Raw genomic sequence first — 24,471 nt, forward strand, 5'->3', positions numbered from 1 at the left:
TAGTACAACTACTCCGTACTATGGAAATCAGTACGGAAGTTCCTCAAAAGACTAGGCATGGAACTACTATATGACCCAGCTATACCACTCCTTGGTATTTATCTCAAAGAACTGAAGTCCTACTACAGTGATACATGCATACCCATGTTTATAGCAACACAATTCACATTAGTCAAACTATGAAACCAGCCTACGTGTCCATCAATGGATAAATAAATAAATAAATGAGGTATATATACACAATGGAGTTTTATTCAGCAATAAAGAAAAATGAAATTATGTCATTTTAAGAGAAACAGATGGAAGTAGAGAACATTTTGTTAAGTGAAATAAGCCAAAATCAGAAGGTTGAGGGTCATATGTTTTCTCTCATGTGTGGAAGCTAGAAAAAAGGGAAGAGAAAGGTGTGGGGGGCAGGGATCTCATGAAAATCAATGGAAGATCAGTAGAGGTAAAGGACAGCAGGAGAAGGGAAGGGGCAAGTGCTGGGGAGTAATATTTGTCTAATTGTTGTATCGTGTGCATGTACAAATATGTAACAACAAGTCCCCTCATTATGTACAAGTACAATGCACCAATTTCAAAAACACACTGTATAAAGAGAGAAAAAGAATATGGGGCCTGAGAACAGACCCCATTATCTGTCATCACAAATTTCTGCCAAAGTTGGACATATAACCTCTAAGAGTGGCACTAAATAACAGTGTGAAACCTAAGGAAGCAGGGAGAAACAGTCCAGGAGCCAAGGTATTGCTACAGGAATAAGCCAGGCAAAATGGGACACAACTATAATCCCAGCTACTCGGAGCTAAGGCAAGAGGATTGCAAATTCAAGACTAGCCTTGGCAACTTAGTGAGACATGTCTCAAAAAAGAAGAGCTATGTGTATAGCCCAGTAGTAGAGCAAAAGGGTCTGGGTTCAATCCCCAGTACTGTGTAAATAAATAAATATTAATAGAACATGGTCTTGGAAATGATGAAGTAAGATCACTTAAATGAAAGCATCCAGCAAATAGCCTAATAACACCAACACTACTAAAAATGGTGAATAAGTGTTGGAAATGGGAACTTTGGCTTTTCCTTTAAGAAGCCTCTGTGAACCCAGCTCTAGGCTCTTTTCTAAAATCCAATGTCAATTCTGTCTTCAAAAGATACCTCATACTGGTCCCCTTCTCTCCACCTCCACCAGCCTTCATCTGGTCCAGGACATTCTCATACATCTACACTAATACTGACACCCTAAAACTGATCACCCTGCATTCTCCAAACCATGCCTTTCACAAAAATAACTCTAGTGTGGTCTTTTTAAAATTTAAGATCACATCATTCCCTGGTAATATTCCTCAGGGCCTTCCTGATGCCTATAAAATAAAATCCCAAATCCCTTCACAGCCTAAAAGGCTTCTTCACCTTATCTCATGTCCTCTTTCTTCCTGTTGATCTCTAAGCTGTCCATGAATCCTCCCTCCTCTTTCCAAAACACATCACCTTGCAACCCAGGCTCTCTTCCTGGAATACTCTCTTCCCAGCTCTTGGTACAACTGGCTCCTTCTCCTCCCTCACCCTAACTCAGATGTCCCAGGAGAGGCCTAGCCTTACCCCCTTTCTCATTATCAGATCACCTGTTCATTTCCTTCCTAGCACTTAACTGAAACTATCTTTATTCATTTGTTTCTTATCTGTCCCCCATGGGCAGAGGCCTGTCTTTGTCACTGTAAAATCCCCCACATCTAGCATATCATAGCACCAGTCAGGTCTGCAGATGAGACATTCTCCCAGACAATATGGGCATTCTGTGGGAATGGTCTGTGTGCTATCATCTCTCTAGGTGCCTCTCAAGAAACAACTTCTGTGCCCCATGCCCCACTTCTTCATAACCAAAACCCCAAGGTTCCAACTTCCTTTTCTCATCTGTTCTTAGAGAATATTCTGTGCATCCTCAACCAGACACACAGCTTCCTCACCAATGTGGGCATCTGGCAAGATGGTCAGGAACTGTTCCTTGGAGTGTGTTTTAGGCCTCAGCCACTGACAACAGAGTTACCAGAGTTTGCTAAAAGCTTCATGGGGACTTGCTACCTCCTGTTATCAGAAGTGCCTGAAAGCACTAGTGGGAGGCCTTGGGGTCAGGGTGGTGTCCCTGAGTGGCTGTTTCTGTTCTGTGTAGAGTCCTTGTTTGAGGATGAGTGTGTCTGAGGAGTCTTTGCTGCAGCCATCATTTAAACAAACTGATTGACACTTCTACCTGGGGATCAGATTCCATCTTTCCCCAAATCACTAGGCAGCCAGGTTCTCCAGGAAGGAGGATTTTTCTGGAATCAATGGGACATGAGTGTCACAGATATACAGAGACTCATAGCTGAAAGAAAAGGCTCTCGGTTGAAGGGGGCCAAGGAGAATGACAAAAGATAGCATAAACCTAGTCCATCTTCCTTCACTCTGCTTCCTGTGATTCACTTTCCATCCCTTTTCTCCCCCCACAATAAACACTGAGGATTCAAAACACTAGAAATAAAAAAATAACTTTTCTCCCTAGCTGTTGAATCATCCAAACTATTTCTCACAATCAGTCCACCTGTTCTTCCTCTTCTCCTACATACTGAGTCTTTTTCCTGTCCCTCCTGACCCCAAAGAAGACTGGACTCACCAATTGCCATCTTATCTTGAGATAACTAGTGTGTGTGCATACCGAATAACCTCTTCACTATTATTACACACACACACACACATACACCCAGGCCACGTACATACATGGTGACAATGGTGGTTCTGATTGTATGTTTTTAGCTCCCAGCATTCCCTCATGGTCATCTGATAGTGTCTTTTTCTTTGTGAAAGAGCCCCTCTCTGTTTCATTGGCTCTGGTGGGGCTGTTAATTACAGTGCCCTTCACTCCACCCCAGGAGTGGGCATAGGACAAAGCTGAGCCTATCAGATTCTTCTGTGAGATTTTACATATAGGAGAGTGGGGAAAGTTCTCAATTTCCAGGGAAAGGCTAAAATGGGTAGATGTAAGACTGCCCCTCTCTGCAACTATGTCCCACTCACTCTTCCACTCCTCCACCACAGGGATGAGCCTGATAACAGGAGGTTACCAATACACCAGAGACTAGACTACATACTTGGATTGCCAGGGCCAGTTTAGGCAAAGCCGTATCTTTTAGTTATTTTGAGTGGGTTTCAATTATTTAAAACAGATCAAATGACAAACGCTCCAATGAGAAAGATAGTATTCCTTTGGATTTTTATATCGTAGCTTATATTTCCTCAGCAGGCAATATTAAAATGGATTCATGTTGCACATGTGAGTATACTGAACGCTACTGAACTGTACACTTAAAAATAGTTAAATAAATAGAAAAATTCTTAAGTTTTACTGTGGCAGGAGGGCTAGAGATAAAGAACTCAAGGGTGTTATGATTAGCTTTCCTTTTTAGCAGAACAGCAGAAACTGAGCGATTAGGTATCCTGCCTACTGTTACACAGCATACTCCCAACCAGAACTTTGACAGGTTTTCTCACATCCTGCACCTGGAATAGCTGGACAATGTAGTAGATGCTATTCTGGTACATGCCTGTACTCCCCCAGAGCCCTGACAACCCATTCATTGCTAAATGTTTTCATGCAGGTCTCTCAAGAACTTGTTCCACTTTGGCCATGGCGCACTCGGAGAAATGCAAACTGAGATGGGGAGCAAGCTGGTTCATTCCCCACTCAGCAAGCATCTGCTGGTCGGGAACTGTGGTTCAGACTCCGCGAAGCGAGCAGGGTAGAGGGGAGGCCCCGGCGCCGGCTGCGGGTCCGGGACCCGCTCCAAGCGCTTAGGACAAGGCTCTGAGCGGCGAGGAGGTCCGGGGTTGCTTCCCGGCCGCCAGCAAGCAGAAGACTCACCCAGCCTTAGCAGCCTCCACAGACTCCCTCGCCGCGGGGCCGGAAGTCAGCGGCGCAAGCCCAGCAACAGGCCACCCATTGCGCACGCTCCGGGGCCGAGCCCAAGACTACGACTCCCGGGGTGCAGTGCGATAGTATGACAAACTGCTCAGCCAATGGGCGAGGGGTTTGCCCCGAGGAGCCAATCCCTCGGGGCGGAGGCGGGCCCTCCCGCGGGGTGGCAGTGTGTGGGCGTCTCCACGGCCCGCGCCTCGGCCCCGCCCCCGACCCGTGCTCCTGGGTTCCGGGTCCCGGGTCCCCAGAGAGGTGAGTCGGCTGCAGGTGGGCACTGGCACCGCGCTCCTCCGGGCGCTGTTGTCGCAGGCGCGGGGCCGAGCTCACACCCCGCCGAGCTGCGCGCGTGACTGCGGCGGCTCCGCCAGGCCGGGGCCGGACTGGGCCGCGGCCCCACGCCGCTCGGCCTGCCGTGACTCACCGCGTCGCGCTCGCGTGGGCAGACTCCGGGCGCACTGGCCACCCGGCCAGCGCTGGGGCCTCCCGGGGCCTGCTCCCCGCAGGATGCTCGCGGTCGGCGTCAGCCGGGATGCGGGAGAGTTGGAGCGAGCTACCTGTAAGACGGCTTGAACTTTTCCTGGGGATTCCAGTCCCTGTCCGTTAGATTATATTTCGCCTCTCGTCGGAGACTTGTGTGCTTATTACCGAAATAAAGGAAATATTTTTTCCCAGTGCCCTTAGGACGTTATGACTTTTCTCCTTTGCAAGACAGTTTTACAAACTGACGGAAACACAGACCCCCTCCCAGGACCTGTTGTATTAAGGTTGTCTGGAGAAAGGGTTGGCAAATAAGGCCTTGTCTCTGCAATCGTCCTTCCCAACATCTCGGAGGAGCTTCGTTTCTACCATCTTTCTAGCATTCAGAGAGACTTCTCCAGGGTCATGATCCCAAAGGCTTGACCAGTTTACAAGGAGAGAGAAGTTGTTTTCTTGAGCCCCCCAAAATGGCAGCTAAAATGGAGATAACTTTGAGTTCCCAGACTCAGGCTTCCTCCAAGCAAGAGAGACACATAATAACAAAGCTAGAAGAGAAACGAACACCTACTCTGCAAAAAAACTTCCCGGATCCTGAGCTCTCCCGACAAAGCTTCAGACGGTTTCGTTATCAAGAGGTGACTGGACCCCAAGAGGCACTCTCCCAGCTCCGACAGCTCTGCCGGCAGTGGCTGCAGCCTGAGCTGCACACCAAGGAGCAGATTTTGGAGCTCCTGGTGATGGAACAGTTCCTAATCATCCTGCCCCCGGAAATCCAGGCTCGGGTCAGGCATCGATGTCCAATGAGCAGCAAGGAGATTGTAACCCTGGTAGAAGATTTTCACAGAGCATCCAAGAAACCAAAGCAGTGGGTAAGGAGAGTCCTCTGTTATGGTCCCCTGGGTTTTTTTTTTTGTTTGTTTGTGGTTTTTTTTTTTTTTTTTTTTGGTCATCTTTGTACTGTTTATCTCTGGATCCCTCCCTATTTAAGAATCCAGGAGATTTTTAAAAGTTACTTCCAGCCTCTAGCTGGGAACCCCCTGCAACTTATAATAAGTTTCAGAAAACCTAGCTACTGACATCCAGTGAGGAAGTAGAGCACCAAGGTGCTCTGCTTTTTCATTCCATTGTGGGCCGCAAGTCCCAGAAAGTAGCTTTAAGGTTCAAAGGCTAGGGATATGTAGCTCAATGGCAGAGTGCTTGCCCTAAGCATGCAAGGGACCCTTGCTGGTTTCAATCACCAATATGAGGGGAGAGAGATTAAGGTTCTTGAATCTCTGCTGATAGATCTAATCCCCATTCATTCCTACAATCAGAATTATTGGAAAGATCAGCTGACTTGGGGGGAATTTCAATGAATTTTTTTCCAGTGGTGTGTCTGCCCTGTTGTCTCTGAATCAGGAGGTTACAGCTCACTTGCCTAGTGTTGCTATTCTTTCCCATCCCATTCCCCAAGCCAGACCCCAGCCAAGGCCTAAGCAGGAAGCAAACATATTTACTCTGGAAAATGGGAACAGGTGGGGCAGTTCTTTTAGACCCCTACTATTATTGGACCTCCCTGATAGGAGTCTTTGGCAGAAAAAAATATTAAAATGATTTTTTAATGTTCCCTCACCATACTGATTCCTGTTCCTATATGGCCTGTTTCCAACAGAAGTTGAGAGGTGAGAGGGGTGTGGGGAGGGAATTTGATGGGCCAGTGTCATGACTGACCCATTGGTGCCAGCTCTCTTCTGATGACTTTCAACTCTAGGCCTTGTTAAAGGCCCATGCTTGAGGATAGGCAGTCAGAAAGTACTGGATGCTGTGAAGCTGCCTCATTCTGTGTTCCCTTCCCTTGCTTCCTGTGAGCGTTTCAATGGTCTCTATAAAGTTAACCTCCGGGCCATGAGCAGAAGTTCCCAAGGTAAAGGGGTTATTGTACAGCAGTGGGCAAGAAAGCTGCTCTCAGTTGGTCCTAACTGGAGTGTTAATGGATGGGGCTTGTTCCTAGGTGGCCGTTTGTATGCAGGGACAGAAGGTGCTGTTGGAGAAAACTGGATCTCAGATTGGAGAACAGGAACTGCCAGACTTCCAACCACAAATTCCTAGGAGAGATCTCAGGGAGAGCTCTCTGGTGGAGCCTTCCCAGGAAGGACCTCATGACCGGCTGAGCCCCCGTCACTGGGAGAAATCCCCACTCCCCCAGGAACCAGCTCCCATATTGACTGGGACAGGTAACACTCTGCCTTCTCTCTCCCTCTCATCTGCTCTTTCCTTCCATGAAAGCATCTTATCATTCTGCAAAGTTATAGACTGTGTGTGTGTGTGTGTGTGTGTGTGTGTATTGATATTTATTCCCAGGTTTTTAATGTTATGTGTATTGATATTTATTCCCTAAAGACTCCACTAATTACAGTGGTAGTGGAACTATAAATAAGTATGCTTTTATCATTTTGTTAATGAATATTTGGCTATCCAATGCATAGTAGGATTATTCTAGTATCTACTTTTCTGTCCCTTTCAGAGCTTCGTAGGATAAAGATAGATCTAGATATAACCACAGATGAATTTCCATGGTCCCATGCTAAAGAATGTTCTGCCCAGTAGAGAAAAAGCCCCACTCCATATTATTCCTTTTCCTCCTCCTCTGTGATATCCTTTGTGCTTTAAACCCTTGTGTCTATTGCCCTATCTGCCTCTGGTACAATACCAGTATAATTGCTGGCCCTGTTCTACACAGTGCTATTATAACAGTGACATTCTGGTCAGTCTTGTGTGACTCCAGGATACAGCCAGCAGATTAGAGAGGGTGATTCCAAGAAGACTACAGCTCTGTTTCTTTAACATTTGCTGTGTTTAGGGAGAAACTTTGTGTTGTAGTCTGTTCAGGCATCTATAAGAAAATATTAGAGAATAGGCAGCATAGAAACAACAAAAGTTCATTTCTCACAGTTCCAGAAGCTAGGAAGTCCAAAACCAAACTGCCAGCATGTTTGGGTTCTGATGAGGGACCTATTTTGGGTTGTGGACTACCAATTTCTCTATGTCTTCACATTCCATGGCAGAGTAGGCAAGCAAACTCCTTCAGGCCTCTTTCATAAGGGCAGGAATTGCATTCCCGTGAGAGCAAAGCCCTTATAATCACCTGCAAAGGTCTCACCTCCTAATGCCACCTCCTTGGGAGTTAGGGTTTCAATAGATGAAATTGGGGGAACATAAACATTCACTCCATTGCATTTTGTTTTGATTATTTTTGGAACTTGGGAAGAAAAGCTTTTGACCCTTGTGGAGGTCCTGCCCCATAATGTAGCCTTCATGGTCCTGAACAAGGTGGACCACACTTTCCCTTCTCTCAGCAGAGACAGTGGGTATGCATGTGCTGGCTTGTGTCTCCTTTCATTTTATCCCTAGAAGGGTGGAATCCCATGTTCCTCATGTCAAAGATCCTTCTGAGCTGCACTGTCTAATATAATAGTAGCAACTAGCCATTTGTGGCCCTTTAAGTTATACTATTGAGATATAATACATATATTATAAATTCACACTTTAAAGTACACAGTTCAGTGGGTTTTAATATACCTACAGAGTTGTACAACTGTCACCACTGTGTAATTCCAGAACATTTTCATCATCTCAAAAAGAAACCCATTACCCATAGCAACTACTCTCCACTTATACCTCCTCATAGCCCTGGCAACAATTAATCTTTTTTTTTTTTTTTTTATCTCTATAGATTTGCTTATTCTATGGATATTTCCTATAAAAGACTTATACACTACAAGGCAGTTTGTACTGACCTCTTTACCATGATGCTATCAAGTTTTGTCCGTGTTGTAGCATAGATCCTTACTTTTGTATGGCTGAATTATATGCATTGTATGAATAGGCCACATTTTTATCTAAAACTTACCTGTTGGTGGACTTTGTGGTTCTCCTTTTAGCTATTAAAAATAATGTTGCAGGCTGGGGATACAGCTCAGTTAATAGAGTGCTTGCCTTGCCTGCATAAGGCCCTGGGTTCAATAACTAGCACCATCAATCAATAAATAAAGTTGCTGTGAACATTTGTGTACAAGTTTTATGTAGACATATGTTTTTATTTTTCTTGGATGTGTATGTAGGAATGGAAATGCTAAGTCATAGCTAACTCTGTTTTTAACCTTTTTGAGGTACTACCAGGCCATTTTTCCAAAGTATTTGTGCATTCCCACCAATAGATTATGAGGTTCTAATTTCTTCATATTCTCATTAGCACTTGTTATCATCAGTCTTTTTTAATATAGCTATCTTAGTGTGAAGAGGTATCCTCTTGAGGTTTTGATTTACATTTCCCTAATGAATTATGATGTTGAGAAGCTTTCTGTGTGTTTATTGGTCAGTTGTCTATCTTGTTTGGAGAAGTATCTTTCAGAGCCTTAGCCCATTTTTAACTTAGGTTGTCTTTTTAATAAGTTTTTAAGAGTTATGTATTCTGAATACTCCCATTGTTTCCTCCCATTTTGTGGGTTGTCCTTGCTATCCTGTGAAGCACAAATGTCTTCCATTTTGATAGTATAATTTCTGTTTTTCTTTGCTTGTGCTTTTGGTGTCATATCTAAAATACCATTGCCTAAAGCAAGGCTGCAAAGATACAGATATGCTTTCTTCAGAGATAGGATTTAACTCTTATATTAGATTGCTGGTCCATTTCAAGTAAATTTTTATATATTGTATAAGATAGAGGTCTATTAGTCCATTTAGCCTAAATTCCTTAGACTGAGTGATTGATTTATAAACAACAGAAATTTATTGCTCACAGTTCCAGAGGCTGGGGAATCCAAGGTCAAGGCACCAGCACTTAGAATGTCAGGGAGGGCCCATTCATCACAGATAGCAATGTTTCCCTACATGGCTGAAAATGGGATAAATAAGTTCCCTTTGACCTGTTTTATAAGGACATTAATCCCATTCACAAGGTCCATCTTCATAACCTGGTTGCATCCCAGATGCCCATGTCCCAGCACCACTGCACTATGGATTGTCGGCATGCTAATTTGGTGATGGGGAGACAAATAGCAGAATCAAACTTCACACTTTTGCTTGTGGAAATTTAGTGCTCCCAATGTCATTTATTGAAAACACGATTCTTTCTTCACTGAATTATCTTAAGAACCTTGATGATCAGTTGATTGTATTTGTTTGAGCTACTTATTTAAACTTGAATTTAAGTTAATTAAAATTAATTAAATTTAAAAATCCAGTTCTTCTGGTATATTAGCCACATTTCAAATACTAGCAGCCTCACAGTCACATGTGGCTGGTGGCCACCCTGTTGAACAGCACACACACAAATTCTGCACCTCAGAAGAGCTCCTATTGGGTAGCCCTGCTCAATATCTGCAGTTTCCCAAGAGCTGTGCCAGGGCATTTCCATCCTGATCCTCAGTCCTGGCAGTCCATGGTGGGAAGTTTCTGTGACCAGAATACACATCTGGTCCATATTCCAGTCATGCTATCACCTTTGTAATTACAGAAACCAGTCACTGGATTAACCATCCTCTGAAGAGGGTTTTGATCATGTTCATGTAAATGAGGAGTATTTGTCCAGATAACTGTTTGCAATGCTAAGACTGCAACTCTCAGCCAGGCACATTGGTACTCACCTGGAGTCGCAACTACCTGGGAGGCTGAGGAAGGAGGCTTGCTCCAGTTCAGGAGCTTGAAGCCAGCTTGGGTAGCATCCATAGCAAGACCCCATCAAAAGAAAATAAATAAATAAGATGTCAACTCCCTTCCTTCTTTCATCCATTAGCTGATGCTCAGTTCCAGTGGGTTTCCTTTTCCCTGTTCCTTTTTTCCTAAACTTAGGAAGGAGGAAAAGAATTGGAGAACTTGGTTTCTAATATAAATCAGAACACCCCAGAAGCCTATTACTGTACAGATTTGCAGGTCCAAGCCTCAGAGATGCTGACTCAGCAGGGGGGTGGCTGGGAGCCTGCTTGTTAGTGAGTACCCACCCTCAGGAGTCTAATGCAAGTTGCCAGCAGAGGCATCTTTGAGAATCCACACTGTACATTTCATATCTCTTTTACTGACATTTTTTCTTCTAAGTGTGGAAAATGAAGAGTATTCTTTCTAATTATAGAGGCCCCCAGAATAAGGAGTGACAACAAGGAAAATCCACAACAGGAAGGAGCTAAAGGAGCAAAGCCATGTGCAGTGTCAACTGTCAGATCCAAAGGGAATGGTCTGCAGAGCCCTGAGCCACGAGGGGCAAACATGAGTGAGCCCCGGTTGTCTCGGAGGCAGGTAAGCCCCCCAAATGCTCAGAAGCCGTTTGTTCACTACCAGAGACATTGCAGGGAATTGGAATACATCAGCAGCCCCCTCAAAAGTCACCCCCTGAGAGAGCTGAAGAAGAGTAAAGGAGTTAAAAGAAGCTTGAGCAGTCGCTTGCAGCGTCTTGGTCACCAGCCAACCCGCTCTGCGAAGAAACCTTACAAATGTGATGACTGTGGGAAAAGCTTCACGTGGAATTCGGAACTGAAGCGACACAAGAGAGTGCACACAGGAGAGAGACCCTACACCTGCGGAGAGTGTGGAAACTGCTTTGGACGGCAGTCGACCCTGAAACTGCACCAGAGGATCCACACTGGAGAGAAGCCATACCAGTGCAGCCAGTGTGGGAAAAGCTTTCGCCAAAGCTCAAACCTCCACCAACACCATAGGCTCCACCATGGGAACTGAGGAGTGTTTCAGTCACAGGGAAGGGCTTCGTATACCTCCTTCCCTACTGACATGTAAATCAGATTACATGACTTAACAGGGAAACCAAGTGGCCCTTGGGGAGTGATGGTGTACGCTTGGCTGGTGAGGAGCCCCCAGAAAGGCTGTTCAGGACCCACTGCACAGAGTGACAGGGTGAAGAGATGGCAGGTCTGGGTACTGGGGCAAAGAGTACTGCAGTATCTGCAGAGAATGGGGAATAACTTCTGAGGGAGAATCAGGATGACCCCATAGGTGACCCCCCCACTGCTGTTACCCCCCCCCCCCCCGTGGCATTACTTATCCTCTAAATATGTTAAAGGTGAATTCCATAGAGAGTTGTGCATTTGCTGCCATTCCACATCATATCTTCATCTGCATACTTGAGCAGTTCTCCACAATTTCAAGGTAACACTCACTGGAAAATGAATCCCCTAGTACTCTTTCTGTAAATGCCTAGCTGATTATAACAAAGAACCTGAGTATGTGCCTGTGTGCGAGGAGCATTTCCAAGCCAGCACATGGTGCTTTTATCAAAATAAAAAAGGGATCTTTTATATTACACACCTTTGATTTAGAAAAAGAAATTCCACACATCTGCAACAACCCTAACCCAGAAGACAGGGAAAAGCCATGGTGAGAAGGAAGTGATGGATTAAGTGCTCAGAAATGTAAGGGGGGTTCTGCATGCTCTCCTTTGTTACCTAGGCCATAAGCTTTAAAACTGTCAGAACCAGTGAAAGGAAAATAGTGTTTAAAACTGGATTACAGTGATGGCTGCACAACTCAGCGACTTTGCAAAAAGTTATCAAAATGAATTAATTTTATGATATATAAATTGCCCCTCCATAGCATTTTTTTAAATGACAAAATATATTTATATAAAATGTTAAGAATCCCAGAACTAGGCCTGGGAGGTCATCTAATTCCACCGCTTATTTTCTCAAAGTAGAAATTAAAACCGTGTATAATTCGAGGTCACCCCAGGCAAGCCAGCCTGCTCCTTAGTTTGAGGAGCCTTTTGGCAGATTGGTGCACTGCCTCATGCAGAAACAGGAGCAGGTAGCAGTCTTCCTGAAATGTCAGTATCAGATCACTACCATACAGGATTCTGCCCCAAAGAAGCTTATGTTCCTCTTAACTGCTATGGAACGAGAGCACACTTGAGGGTCTTCACTCAGCACCTTTGCACACACAGTTTCTTTACCTTTTATTCCTGCTGCCTTCCACTCCATCTTCCCTCCTCCATCTCACAAGAGCTGCCTATGCAAATCCCAGGGAAAAATTGGTTTGTAATCATGGGTCAGCTTCCTTGCTAGACTCCATAAGCTGGGCTTGCTCAACCTGGCCGCATTCTTGCCCTGCAGGGGACATCTGGCAATGCGTAGAGACATTTCAGGTTGTTGTGACTCAGGGGAGGAAGGGTTCTCTTGGCCTCTAGCAGGTGGAGCTCACGAATCCTCCAGGGCACAGGACAGTGCCCACAACAGCCACCTGGCTGAGCATGTCAGTGATCCCAGGATAGGGAAACTGCCATTCACTCTTAGCAGCCCTTTCAAGACAAGAACTGTGTTTTCCATCATTTCAGCTTTTGAACTTGGCCCATGCTTAGTCAAAAGAAATAAATGTTCAGTAGTTGAATAGTTGAGGCCCCAACCTCAGGGCCCATACTTCTACCTGAATTCAGAGATCCTGGTGATAGTTTATCCAGAGACTTACAGAAAGTCCAGCTTTTTTGGCCCTGAAGGCTCTAATCACAGATCCCCTTCCCAACTGCTATGTTAAGTCATGGAAGGATTTTATCTTCAGCATTCAGCCTGCTCCTCACCTCACTCCATGCTGCAGCCTGTCACTAGCTAAAGGCTTTGCGTCTCACATTCCCTCCTTTCCCTGCCCTTCTCCAGGCCAAATGTATGTTGTCTATTAATAACTTCCAAGTGCTGGTCACATCTGTATTAGTTACCCACTAGAGCTGTAACAAAGCCTGCAAACTTAGTGGCTTAAAACAAAAGAAACTTCTATAGTTCTGGAAGTCAGAAGTCCAGAATTGGTTTTACTCAGCTGAAATCAAGCTGTGGTTGGGGCTGGGTCTTCCTGGAGATGCTGAGAGTAAGTCTGTTTCCCTGACCTTTTCAGGTTCAGTAGTCACTTGCATTCTGTGGGTTGTGACCTCTTCCTCCTTCTTTAGGATGAATCCCCCTCTCTTCCATTGTGTTGCCTTCTTGGACACTGGCCCTCCTTCCTTCCTCTTATAAGGACTGTTGTCATATTGGGCCTACCAGGATGATCTGAAGATCCTTAATAATATATTCAAGGTCCCTTTTGCCATATAAGGTAAAATGCACAGGTGCCAGGGATTAAGATGTGGATATATTTGGGGGGCCGTGTTTCGACCTACCACCCACCCATATCTGTATTGAGTAAACTTGATTGGTCAAAAAGGATTTTCTGAAAGAGAAGGAACTTCCAGTTCTCTTATTTATAAAGGTAGGCATAGGGATTGTTCTTAAAAGAGTTTCTGCTGCTTGGCATTTTTCCTCTCTTCATATTACCCGTTAGTAATTGTCTAATCTTCATGTCTTTGGGTACACGTTTAGTGGTGGACCTTGAATAAATGTGTCAAAATCACTGCTCTGAACACTATTCTTTTCCAGAGTAAGTCAAGTCTGATGCTGACTGACTTGTCCCGGACTCGTTTTCCTTTGGCATAAGGTTCACCTCCAGGCAAGCAGTGGCAGGAAAGATCAGGTGGCCTGGAAGAAGGCCCCTGGGTACTATATTCATATGGAGGGCTCCCCTTGGCTTCCTTGCCCATGCATAGTGCCCCAGAGCCTCAGCAGGACTCTGACCCACTAGCATGCAACCAGCTTCTGTTTATAGCACCCCCCGAATAATAAAAGGGCCTCCTTTTTCCTCCCATGTGCAGCCCTTGCCATTAGGTTCTGCTATCTTCTCCAGGCCCTGCCTAGCATCTACCTGTGTCAGGGTGGAGGTAACTCCTACTCCAGATATGTGGTCACTGTCACCCTCAGAGAGATGAGGAGAGTGTATGGCCATAACTCATGATGTGGGGTACCCACATCATAAACCTTTTTGAAGAGTATTTTCCATCTATAGCAGATGAGGACTTGTAAACCCATCCCATAATACCATTATCACTCCCATTAAATTAGCAGCAACTCCTGACTATGACAGACATGTTGAAATTTCCTCCTTTGTTTCTGAAACAGAAATGCTATCTTTCTGCACATATCAGAAAATTCATGTAAAGTGTACAGTTCAATGATTATGGTGTATTCATGAAACTATCACCACAGTCTAACTTTAGAACATTTTCAACAGCCCAAAACAAAACCCTAAACCATTAGCAATCACTCTCTGCTCTGGCCCCATCTCAAGACCCCCTCCTTCATTCACTGAGCATAATGTCTTCAAGGTCACCCATGTTGTATCATTAGGATTTTATTCTTATTGCCAACAATACTCCATTGTATGAATGGACCACGCTTTGTTGGTCCATTCATCATTAGTGGACATTTGGGTTTCTACTTTGTGGCTGCTAAGAACATTGATACATAAGCTTTTATGTCTTTATTTCTCCTGGGTGTATATCTAGAGGTGGAGTTTCTGGGTCATGTGGTAATTTTATGTTTAACTCTTCTTGAAAGTACCAAATTTTTCCAAGTGGCTGCATCATCTTACATTCCTACCAGCAGTATGTGAAGAGTCCCAGTTTCCCCAGTACTTGTTGTCTTTTTCATTACTGCCATCCTAGTGAGTGTGAATTGGTATCTTGTGATTTTGATTTTCGTTTCCCTAATAATTCATGATGTTGGAAATCTTTTCATATGTTTACTGGCCACTAGTATACCTGCTTCGAAAATATGACTATTTAAAACATCTTTCCGATTTTAATTGGATTGTTTTTATTGTTCAGTTGTAAGAATTCTATAAAAATTCTGGAATCAAGTCCTTACAGATATGACTTATAGTCTCTTCCATTCCACTGTAATATAATTTTATTTACTTATTTTTTGCCATATGGGGGATTGAACCCAGGATACTCTATCACTGAGCTACATCCCCAGCCTATTTATTTATTTAGAGACAGACTCTAAGTTGCTGAGACTGGTCTTGAACTTATCATACTTCTGCCTCAGCCTCCCAAATAGCTGGGATTACAGGCATGCACCACCACACCTAGCATATTGTTCTCATTTTAGAAGAAAACCATGCAAGTTCAGAGTTGAAAGAACTCTACAGCACAACTATTAAACATCCCTTGAATTAGGAGTAGGTCTGATTTCAATGTTTGTGGGGCTTTTTGTTTTAGATTTGTTTTGAGATGGGTCTCACTATGTTGCCCCTGCTTGCCTCAAACTCCTGGGTTTCAACAGTCTCCCTGCTTCAGCCTCTTGAGTAGTGGGACTATAAGTGTGTACCACTGCATCCAGAAATGTCTGTCATTAATCACTGGGCTGGGAATTTGGGAATCAAGGGTCTTGGGTGGTTGCTCTTACTGAATCTGCTGAAGCCCAAAAGTATAGAAGGATGTAGGATAAGAAAGATGAGGATCTGAGGAAGCAAGGTCCCTGAGAAACATGTCATTGGAGAAGAGGTGACTCAGTTGTCCAAAATTGAGGAGTAACCCAGATTTTTTTTTTTTTTTTTTTTTTGGTATCAGGGATTGAACCCAGGGGCACTCAACCACTGAAACACATTCCCAGCCCTTTTTGTATTTTTATTTAGAGACAGGGTCTCATTAAGTTGCTTAGGGCCTTGCTAAGTTGCTGAGTCTGGCTTTGAACTCATGATGCTCCTGCCTCATGATCCTTCTCCCAAGCCATTGGGATTATAGGCGTGCACCACCACTCCCAGTACCAGAAAAAGAATTCTAGTCAGGCTTTCCTGATTTAGATCTGCATCCGAGTATGCTACAAGCAACCTGACTGTTCCAAACTGGAAAAGGAACAACTAAAAGATTTACAGGGGACACACCCCAAGAAATAACATGGTAGAATGAATAGACAAAATGCCATCCAGCCACACAATGGAATACTATTCAACCATAAAAAGAAATGGTATATGCTACAACATGGATGTACCTTGAAATCACTAGGCAAGAATCCAGAAGTCACATATGGTATGAGTTCATTTATGTAAAATGTCCAGAATAGGAAATGTGTACAGACAAAAAGTAGATTAGTGGTTTCCAGAGGCTCAGGAGAGAGAAATAGGGGATGACTGCTAGTAGGTATGGGGTCTCTTTCTAGGGTGAAAGTTGCACAACCTGTGAATATACAAAAACCCACTGGACTGTACACTTTAAAAAGGTAAATTTTGTTACATGGATTATAACTCAATTTAAAAGAATAAACCATAGTCAGCCTCCATTGCTGGCAACATAACCAGTTAATTTTGCCCAGGGCAAGGACTTCATGGGTCCCTGCACCTCAAGTCAGAGCAGTGGAAGCAGAATATCCAAAGGTGATAGTTACAAAGTAGAATTTTAGTGTATCCAACTTGAAAGTGTTGAGGACATACATGGTAATATCTGTTGTGTGAGTATGGCAGGAGGACATCTGTACCAAGGACCTAGGTTGTCCTGAGAGAACAGGAACAGTGTCCTGTGAACACAGGACAACAGAGGGAAGACCAGGGTTGGTCAATTCTTAGGACTCTGTCTTAGGAAACGGTAAAGCTCCAAAGCTGACACTGTGGAGCGTATACCCAAATGGAGCCAGGATCTTTAAGCCAAAGACAGTGTTATGGGGAAGTTTTAAAAGTTACTTATCTTTTAGAAATTTTAAGTAGAATGTTGGGATGCTGTTCAGCAAGCCAAGTATGTGTGCACTTTGTCTTTGGACAGACCTAGACTGGGACCCAGCTCTCATCCTTTCAGAGCCTGTTTCTCCAACTGCAAGACGAGAATACTACTTTCTGCCTTATGAGGTTTAAGTGAGACGATCTGACTTTATGCCTCCTGCATAGTGAGTTCCCAACCACCCCAAAGCAACAGTTCCAAGGGGCAGAAGTGTCTGGGCCCTCAAGAGGCACAGTCATCATAGGGATGGCTCTCCTAAGACTGGTCCAGCCACTGCCAGAAGTGCAGACCAGTGGGCAAGGCAAAACATAAGCAGGTTATCAAATCTGCCTAACCCACATTCTTCTCTCCAAACCTTTCCAAAAATCACAGTGTGTTGCTAGAAGAAAAACTGACATTGTCCACATTCTACCTGATGCATAGATTCCTCTATACCTGCTGCAATAGCACCCAAGCTTTTGTTAGAGATTTTCATAGAGAACTTTCCACTTTACAACATTTCATTTTGGGACCCTCCCAGTTTTATTTTCTAATATGCTGGGCATACTGGCCTTTGACCCTGGAGCCCTCATTGCCCCATGAGTACAGTAGAAAGGGAATGGATAGGGGTGACAGAATAGGAAGATGAGGGTTACTGTACTGGGCCTCCAGAATACCCCACAAAAGGTTAAGCCTACGTAAATCTGAACTGCTCTGAATGTGGAGAGGGAACCCACCAGGGCCATGTATTTCAGAGCCAAGAACAGGCACAGCACCTGGGGGACCCAGAAACCTCTGGAAAGCATGCTCCTGGATGTCCAACTTTGAGGCACAGACCTCATTGGGCAGGATGGTTCCCTGGGGGAAAGGGGCTGTTCTATAAAAGGAAAGTAAGTCCCGCTGATAGAAACTTTTGAGGAATCATAGGTTAGGCTGTCAGGTCAACCAGAAGTCAGATATGTACTTCAGGGAAGGAGTAACAAGAGCTGAGGGGGAAGTTCTTTGATGACGTTTGTTCTGAGGGAGAGTAATGGGACCTCCTGAGGCAGGAGGTAATGGAGGTTGCCATTACATCCCAAAGAACTATTTTCCCTGGAGGGTAGAAGAATTGGGAAGTGCGCCCCCAGAAGGCAGGCTCACGCCTGCTCCTTTTCCACCTTGATTTTCCACCAGGGCTGCAGCCCTGACCCAAGTCGCGAGGAGGGTTCTGTGAGGCTACCTTCCCATTAGTGGGCTCTATGGGAAGAAGCAGCGCCCCCACCACAGGCCCTCCTCCCTGCTCCTCCTGTCTGTCACTGTCAGATGGCTGGCTGCATAATAGCAAAACCCTGCCCCGCCTTCCTGCCCGCATCGCAGAGCAGGCTCGCAAGGCGAGGGAATGGGTTCGTGGTCTCACACGCCCCCTTTCGTGGGGCCACTAGGTACATTCCGTGGGAATCTGCCGCAGCCGGTGCCCACCAGCGAGATGAACCAGGGAGCTCTTCGGGGGGCGGGCAGTGTGGGTAGAGAACCCGCCTATAAGGGCAGAGACCTCTGCAGGAAGTTCGGTCAGTGCCCGTCCCCCAGGAAGCTCCGCCTCCCACTGTCGCCGAGCTGTCAATAAGAAGCGCGGGCAGCGCGGAGCCCCCTGGGAAGTGTGGCGCACGGCAACTGGCTTGCGCGCCTTTGCGCACGCGGGCATGCAGCCGACATAAAAGGTGTCGGTACTTACTGGATGCCAGCTACGTGCCCGCCACCCTTCCGCGCTGGCTGGCTGGTGGTGCAGTCTTAACTCGGTGTAGAGGGGGAAAACAGTCGACCCAGAAAGCCACACCAACGTCAAACCGCAACCGCACTCCTAATATACCCAGGATCGACGCGATGGAAGTACCCCTGACACAGGAGTCGGGGCCGACTTTCGCCAGCCAGGGCAGCCGCGGGTGGCAGCAGCGATTCCCCAGAGGCCGCGCACACTTGCACACTGTGGGGTAGACTACGACTGTGCACTGGGCACTGCGGAAACAGACTCGGTCCTCCTCCGGAGTGGTGGGCGCATCGTTAACGCGCCGCCTCGCATCCGTCTCCCTTCACTTCTCAGCATACCCTGTGACCCAACCCTTTCTGACCTGTAATAGGCGATGGTGGTGAATTCAGGAAAAACGCTTAGCACAACCGGGCCTGGCACGTAGCCAGCCATTTAGTTTTATTCTAATTATCTGATTCACTACTCTGACTTCCCTGTTATGTTTAGTCCAAATACCACCCTCTCTTTTGTAATAGTATCCCAAGCATACCTTGCAGTCACCTCTTTCTTCACATTAAATCTGTGATTTTGGTGGGGCTGACCCCAGTGGGATCTCCTGGGCCAGGTCTCCAGGAGAGCAAAGGAAAACCAAGTCTGGCCTATCAGTCCACTCCATCTTCCTGGCCACAGGGGCTGGTTTAGGAATGGGTCCATGAGCCAAGTAAATAAAACTTTTTAAAATAAATGTAAAACACCACATTCAAGATATACAGCATGATTCTGTATGATTGCTACAGACTAACATCTTGTGCAGTTACCTTTAAGCAAATTTCCAAAACTATTAACTGTGGTCATCATGCTGTACTTATTCATCCTACATACTGCAACTCTGTACCCTTTCACTCACATCTTCCCTTCCCTACTGACCATCATCTACTTTGTTTCTATGTATTTCATATTTTTAAGATTCCACACATAAGTGAGATCATGAAGTATTTTTCATTCTGTGTCTAGCTTATTTCACTTAGTGTAACATCCATCAGGTTCATCTGTTGTTGAATTTTTTAAGGCTGAATATTATTCCACTTCATGTGCATACAAACACGTTGGGTGTGATTGTGTCAAATTTCTTTATCCATTCACCCATCCAGAGACAAAGATTTGTTTCCTTTATTGTTTGAATATTGTTATATTATTTCCATTATTGTTGAACATAGGAAACTGTATCTCCTTCATTCTAATGACATATATCCAGAAGAGTGACTGCTGACTCCTGTGATAGTCCTATTTTTTAATTTTTTGGGTAACCTTCATACTGTTTTCATCATGGCTGCACCAATTTATATTCACATGGATGGTGTACAAACACTCCCTTTTCTCCACACCCTCATCAACACTTTCATCTCTTCCCTTTTTGAGAACAGCCATATTAATAGTTATAAGGTTGTTGTTAGATGTGCATTTCCCTGATGATTAATGATGTTGAGCACCTTTCAATATCCTACTGGCCTTTTTTTTTTTTTGAGAGGAAGTCCTGCTGTATTGTCCAAGATGGCCTTGAACTCCCAATCCTCTTGCTTTAGCCTCCCAAGTACATGGGAGGATGTGCTTGTCTGCCTATTGGCTATTTTTGTTTCCTTTGGAAAGATATCTATTTGAATACTTTGCCCATTTTTCAATCAGGTTGTTTTTTGCTATTGAGTTGTATGAGTTCCTTACATTTTTATATTAATTCTTTATCAGACATATGATCTGCAATTATTTTCTCCCAGTCCATAGGCTGACTTCATTTTGTTAACTCTTTGCTTGGCTGTGAGTCAGCTTTTTTAGTTTAAGATATTTCAACATGTGTTTTGTTGTTTTGCCTGAGACTTTGGTGTTATATAAGAAAAACAGAAAACAAAAACACTGCTAAGGTTAATGTCAAGGAGATGCACTGCTTCCTTCTAGGAATTTTATAGATTCAGGTTTTACACTCTTGGATATCTAACCATTTTGGGTTGATTTCTGTGTACGGTATAAAGTAAGGATCCAATTTAATTCTGGATATCTGGTTTCCCTAAAACCATTTATCAAAGAGACTCTCATTTCTCCATTATGTATTGTTGGTGCACTTGTGTAATTAGTTGACTATATATGTTTAGGTTTATTTCTTGGTTTTCTTTTCTGTTCCATTGATCTATGTGTATGTTTTGATTTTATTTTTCAATTTATATTTTATAGTTTGATTACGATAGCTTTGTAATGCAATTTGAAATCAGGAAGTGTAATGCCTTCAACTTTGTTCTTCCTTCTGAAGATTGCTTTGGCTATTCAGGGTCTTTTGTGGTTCCAAACAAATTTTAGAGTGTTTTTTTTTTCTATTTCTGTTAAATATACTGTCCTGCAACAACCTGGTCCTAGTACATGAGAACCAGCACCAAGTTGCTGTGAAACTGAAAAAAAAGAGGCAAAAAATATCCAGGATTATATAGACTGCAATTTATTTTGGGACTTACTTACTGACAGAAGTGTGGTTGTGAGTGGCAGCAAGATCAGTGGATCCCCACAATTTGTGCCAGAAATAAAGGTATACATAATGCCAGGACAAAACTGACTGCACATAGTTTATCTCAAGCTAAAATCAAAGACTTCAGGTACTGAAAAGTCCCAGAGTCCAATCACAAAGCTTCACATGATAGGTTAATGATTTTCTTTGTTTACAGTAAGCTAGGGAAACTATAGGGTTGGAGAATGAACAGGGTTATTCAGGGGCAATCACGGTGGTTCCAATTTAAGAGGGCTACAGTGATGTCAAGCTGAATCCCTACACATGCTATAGGAATTTTGATAAGGACTGTATTGAACCCAAGGCTTTGGCGGTATTCACGTTTTAGCAATTTTAATTCCTTCAACTCATGAACATAGGATGTCTTCCCATTTATTTATGACATCTTCAATTTCTTTCATCAATGTTTTTGAGTTTCAAGTGTAATTTATTCCTAGGTATTTACTCCTTTTGATGCTATCATAAGTGGAAACTTTTTTTTTTGTACCAGGGATTGAACTCAGGGCCACTCGACCACTAAGCCACATCCCCAGCCCTATTTTGTATTTTATTTAGAGACAGGGTCTCACTGAGTTGCTTAGCACTTTGCTTTTTCTGAAGCTGGCTCTGAACTCATGATACTCCTGCCTCAGCCTCCTGAGCTGTGTCAATGTTTTTTCTGCATCTGATAATATGATCATATAGTTTTAATCTTTTTATTTTGTACTAGGGATTGAACCCAGGGGCGCTTTACCACTGAGCTACAATACCAGCACTTTTTACTATGAGACAGGGTTTTGTGAAGTTTCTAAGTTGCTGAGGCAGGTCTCAAACCTGAGATCCTCCTGCTTAGCCTCCAAAATTGCTGGAATTACAGGTGTGCAATCCATGCCCAACTAGTTTTAATCTTTCATCTGCTAATGTGGTGTATCACATTAGTGAATTTGCAGATGTTAAGCTAAACTTGCATCCCACTTAGTCACAGAATATTTTGAGGTGTTGAGTTTCTGGTATTTTATTGAGGATTTTTATATCTATGTTCATTAAAGATATTGGACTATAGTTTTCTTATAGTCTGCTTATAGTCAGTATCAGGGTAATACTTTTATTTCTTAGATGAGTTTAAGAAGGAATAGTATTAATTAATTCAGCTGTAAAGTCATCATGTCTTGGGCTTTTCATTATTGGGAGGTTTTTGGTTACTATTTCAATCTCTTTTCTTAGTGGGCCGCTCAGACTTACTCTTGATTTGCCCTTGGTAGGTTGTGTTTCTAGAAATTTACCCATCTCCTATTGACTATCCAATCTGTTGCCATGTAATTGTTCATAATAGCCCCCTTGTGATATCTTTTTTTTAAAAAAAATTAGTTGTAGATGGACACAGTACCTTTATTTTATTTATTTTTATGTGGAGCTGAGGATTGAACCCAGTGCCTCATACGTGTGAGGCAAGCGCTTTGCCACTGAGCCATAATCCCAGCCCCTTTGTGATCATTTTATTTCTGGGGAATCCATTGCAGTAGCTCTTATTTTGTTTTCTAATTGAGTCTTTTTTTCTTCTTAGTCTACCTACAGGTTTGTCTATTTTAATTTTTCAAAAGACCAAGTAATAGTTTTATTGGGTTTTTTCCATAGGTTTTTTTCTATTTTTTTTCCTGATTAGTTCTGATTCTTATCATTTCCTTCCTTCTGTTAATTTTGAGTTCTGTTTGTTCTTTTTCTAGTAATTGAAGTGTAAAGTTGGGGATTCTTTGTATTGTGCTGGGGATCAAATTTAGGGAAGGAAAAACAAAGTTGAAGGCATTACACTTACAAATTCAGGGCCTATATATATCCCTAGAGCTAAAGTGAGATTTTTTCATTTGAGGGTGATAAACTCCCTCAGTTTTTGTATGAGGAAAGTCTTCTATCTTCCCTTTATTTTTGAAAGGAGTGTTTGCTACCCATAATATTTTTGGCAGTTTCCCTTCCACCCCAGAATTTTGTATATATATCATCCCTCTGGCCTGAAAGGTTTGTGCTGAAAATATGATAGTCTTAAGGTGGATCTCCTGTACATAAGAAGTTGCTTTTCTCTTTTTGATGCTTTCATAATTCTTTTTAACTTTTAACAATTTTGATAATATGGCTTGGTGTGTGACTTGAGCTCACCTGAGCCACATCCCCAGCCCTTTTAATTCTGAGACAGGTCACACTATGGCCTCACTAAGTTGCTGAGCCTGGCTTTGAACTTGCAATCCTCCTGCCACAGCTTCCCAAGCCACTCGGTTTACAGGTATGTGACCACCATGCCCAGCTTCTATTTTGATTTTTGCACATTAGACAAGACAACCAGGATGGGGTTGTGGCTCAGTGGTATAGCGCTCGCCTAGCATGTGTGAGGCCCTGGGTTTGATCCTCAGCACCACCTAAAAATAAATAAAAACAAAGGCATTGTGTACAACTAAAAGAAATAAATATTTTTTAAAAGACAATCCATTCTCCCAGTCTTAACAACTGGCCTTGTATAAGAGATGAATCTCACCAATGAGCCTAGCCAGAGATTTTTGCCTCTCAATCTTCTGTGTTTGTCCAATCTGCTTTCTGTTTTCAGTAGCCCCCAAAGACTAGAGTGCACCAAATGCCATCCTTATGCGCCAAGACAAGTGAAATAAAGTCCAATTCCTGGAGATGCAACTGGGAAAGCTGTGGTGGCAGATGTATACTCCAGTTCTTCTAACCTCAGGGAAAAGTTGGGAGCTGGAGTTTATCTCCTACTCACTCTGCACTAAGTTGGAGAAAAGATCTGTGGCAAATTCCTAGTCGTTTTTAAACTGTATTCTTCAACCCATTGTTTTGCTCTTTAATGCTTCCCAAGGCCTAGCAAATGCCAAGTCCCATTTGCTCTCAGAGGCAGGTGGGTTAGTTGGAGACCTGGATTTATCTCTGGAGTTAGCTAGCAAGAGGAAGTGTAGGAAGTGCCTGAACATACACTGAGATTCCTAGAAGACTACTCAGTGCCTGATTTGTCAGCTCCTAAATACAGACTACTTAAAAGCCTTACCCATAGAAGCAGCTATGAAAAATTGATGTTAGGTATGTAAACCCTTTCTAGGGAGAAACTGAAAGCTGGGTGTTTCTGCCTGCTTGTTTTGGACTGAGCTAGGAGAAATAGCTGATGATGCTTATATGCCTATACAAAACCACCTGTTTGTTTTCTGTGGTCTAGGGGGACTCATCAATGCAGAGCCCCCTCAATTCCCAGAACTAGGTGATTCAGTCCTTTGGTGGGA

The 24,471-nt window shown here is 43.7% G+C and overlaps 2 protein-coding genes across 3 annotated transcripts in view; one reads left to right on the forward strand and one right to left on the reverse strand.

The window, feature by feature from the left end:
- Positions 1 to 24,471, reverse strand: part of Znf597 (zinc finger protein 597) — a 47,013-nt gene that overhangs the window by 11,360 nt on the left and 11,182 nt on the right. The gene's annotated exons all lie outside the window — the stretch shown is intronic.
- Znf174 (zinc finger protein 174) lies at positions 4,156 to 15,048 on the forward strand. The gene is made up of 3 exons (XM_046443853.2): positions 4,156 to 5,292; positions 6,414 to 6,636; positions 10,527 to 15,048. The coding sequence occupies exons 1-3, from the start codon at positions 4,891 to 4,893 to the stop codon at positions 11,126 to 11,128; spliced, it is 1,227 nt and encodes a 408-aa protein (XP_046299809.1). The 5' UTR covers positions 4,156 to 4,890; the 3' UTR covers positions 11,129 to 15,048.

Source organism: Marmota monax, unplaced genomic scaffold (genome assembly GCF_021218885.2).
Source record: "Marmota monax isolate L192 unplaced genomic scaffold, Marmota_monax_Labrador192_F-V1.1 WCK01_AAM20220418_F8-fsc00035, whole genome shotgun sequence".
NCBI classification, from domain to species: domain Eukaryota; kingdom Metazoa; phylum Chordata; class Mammalia; order Rodentia; family Sciuridae; genus Marmota; species Marmota monax.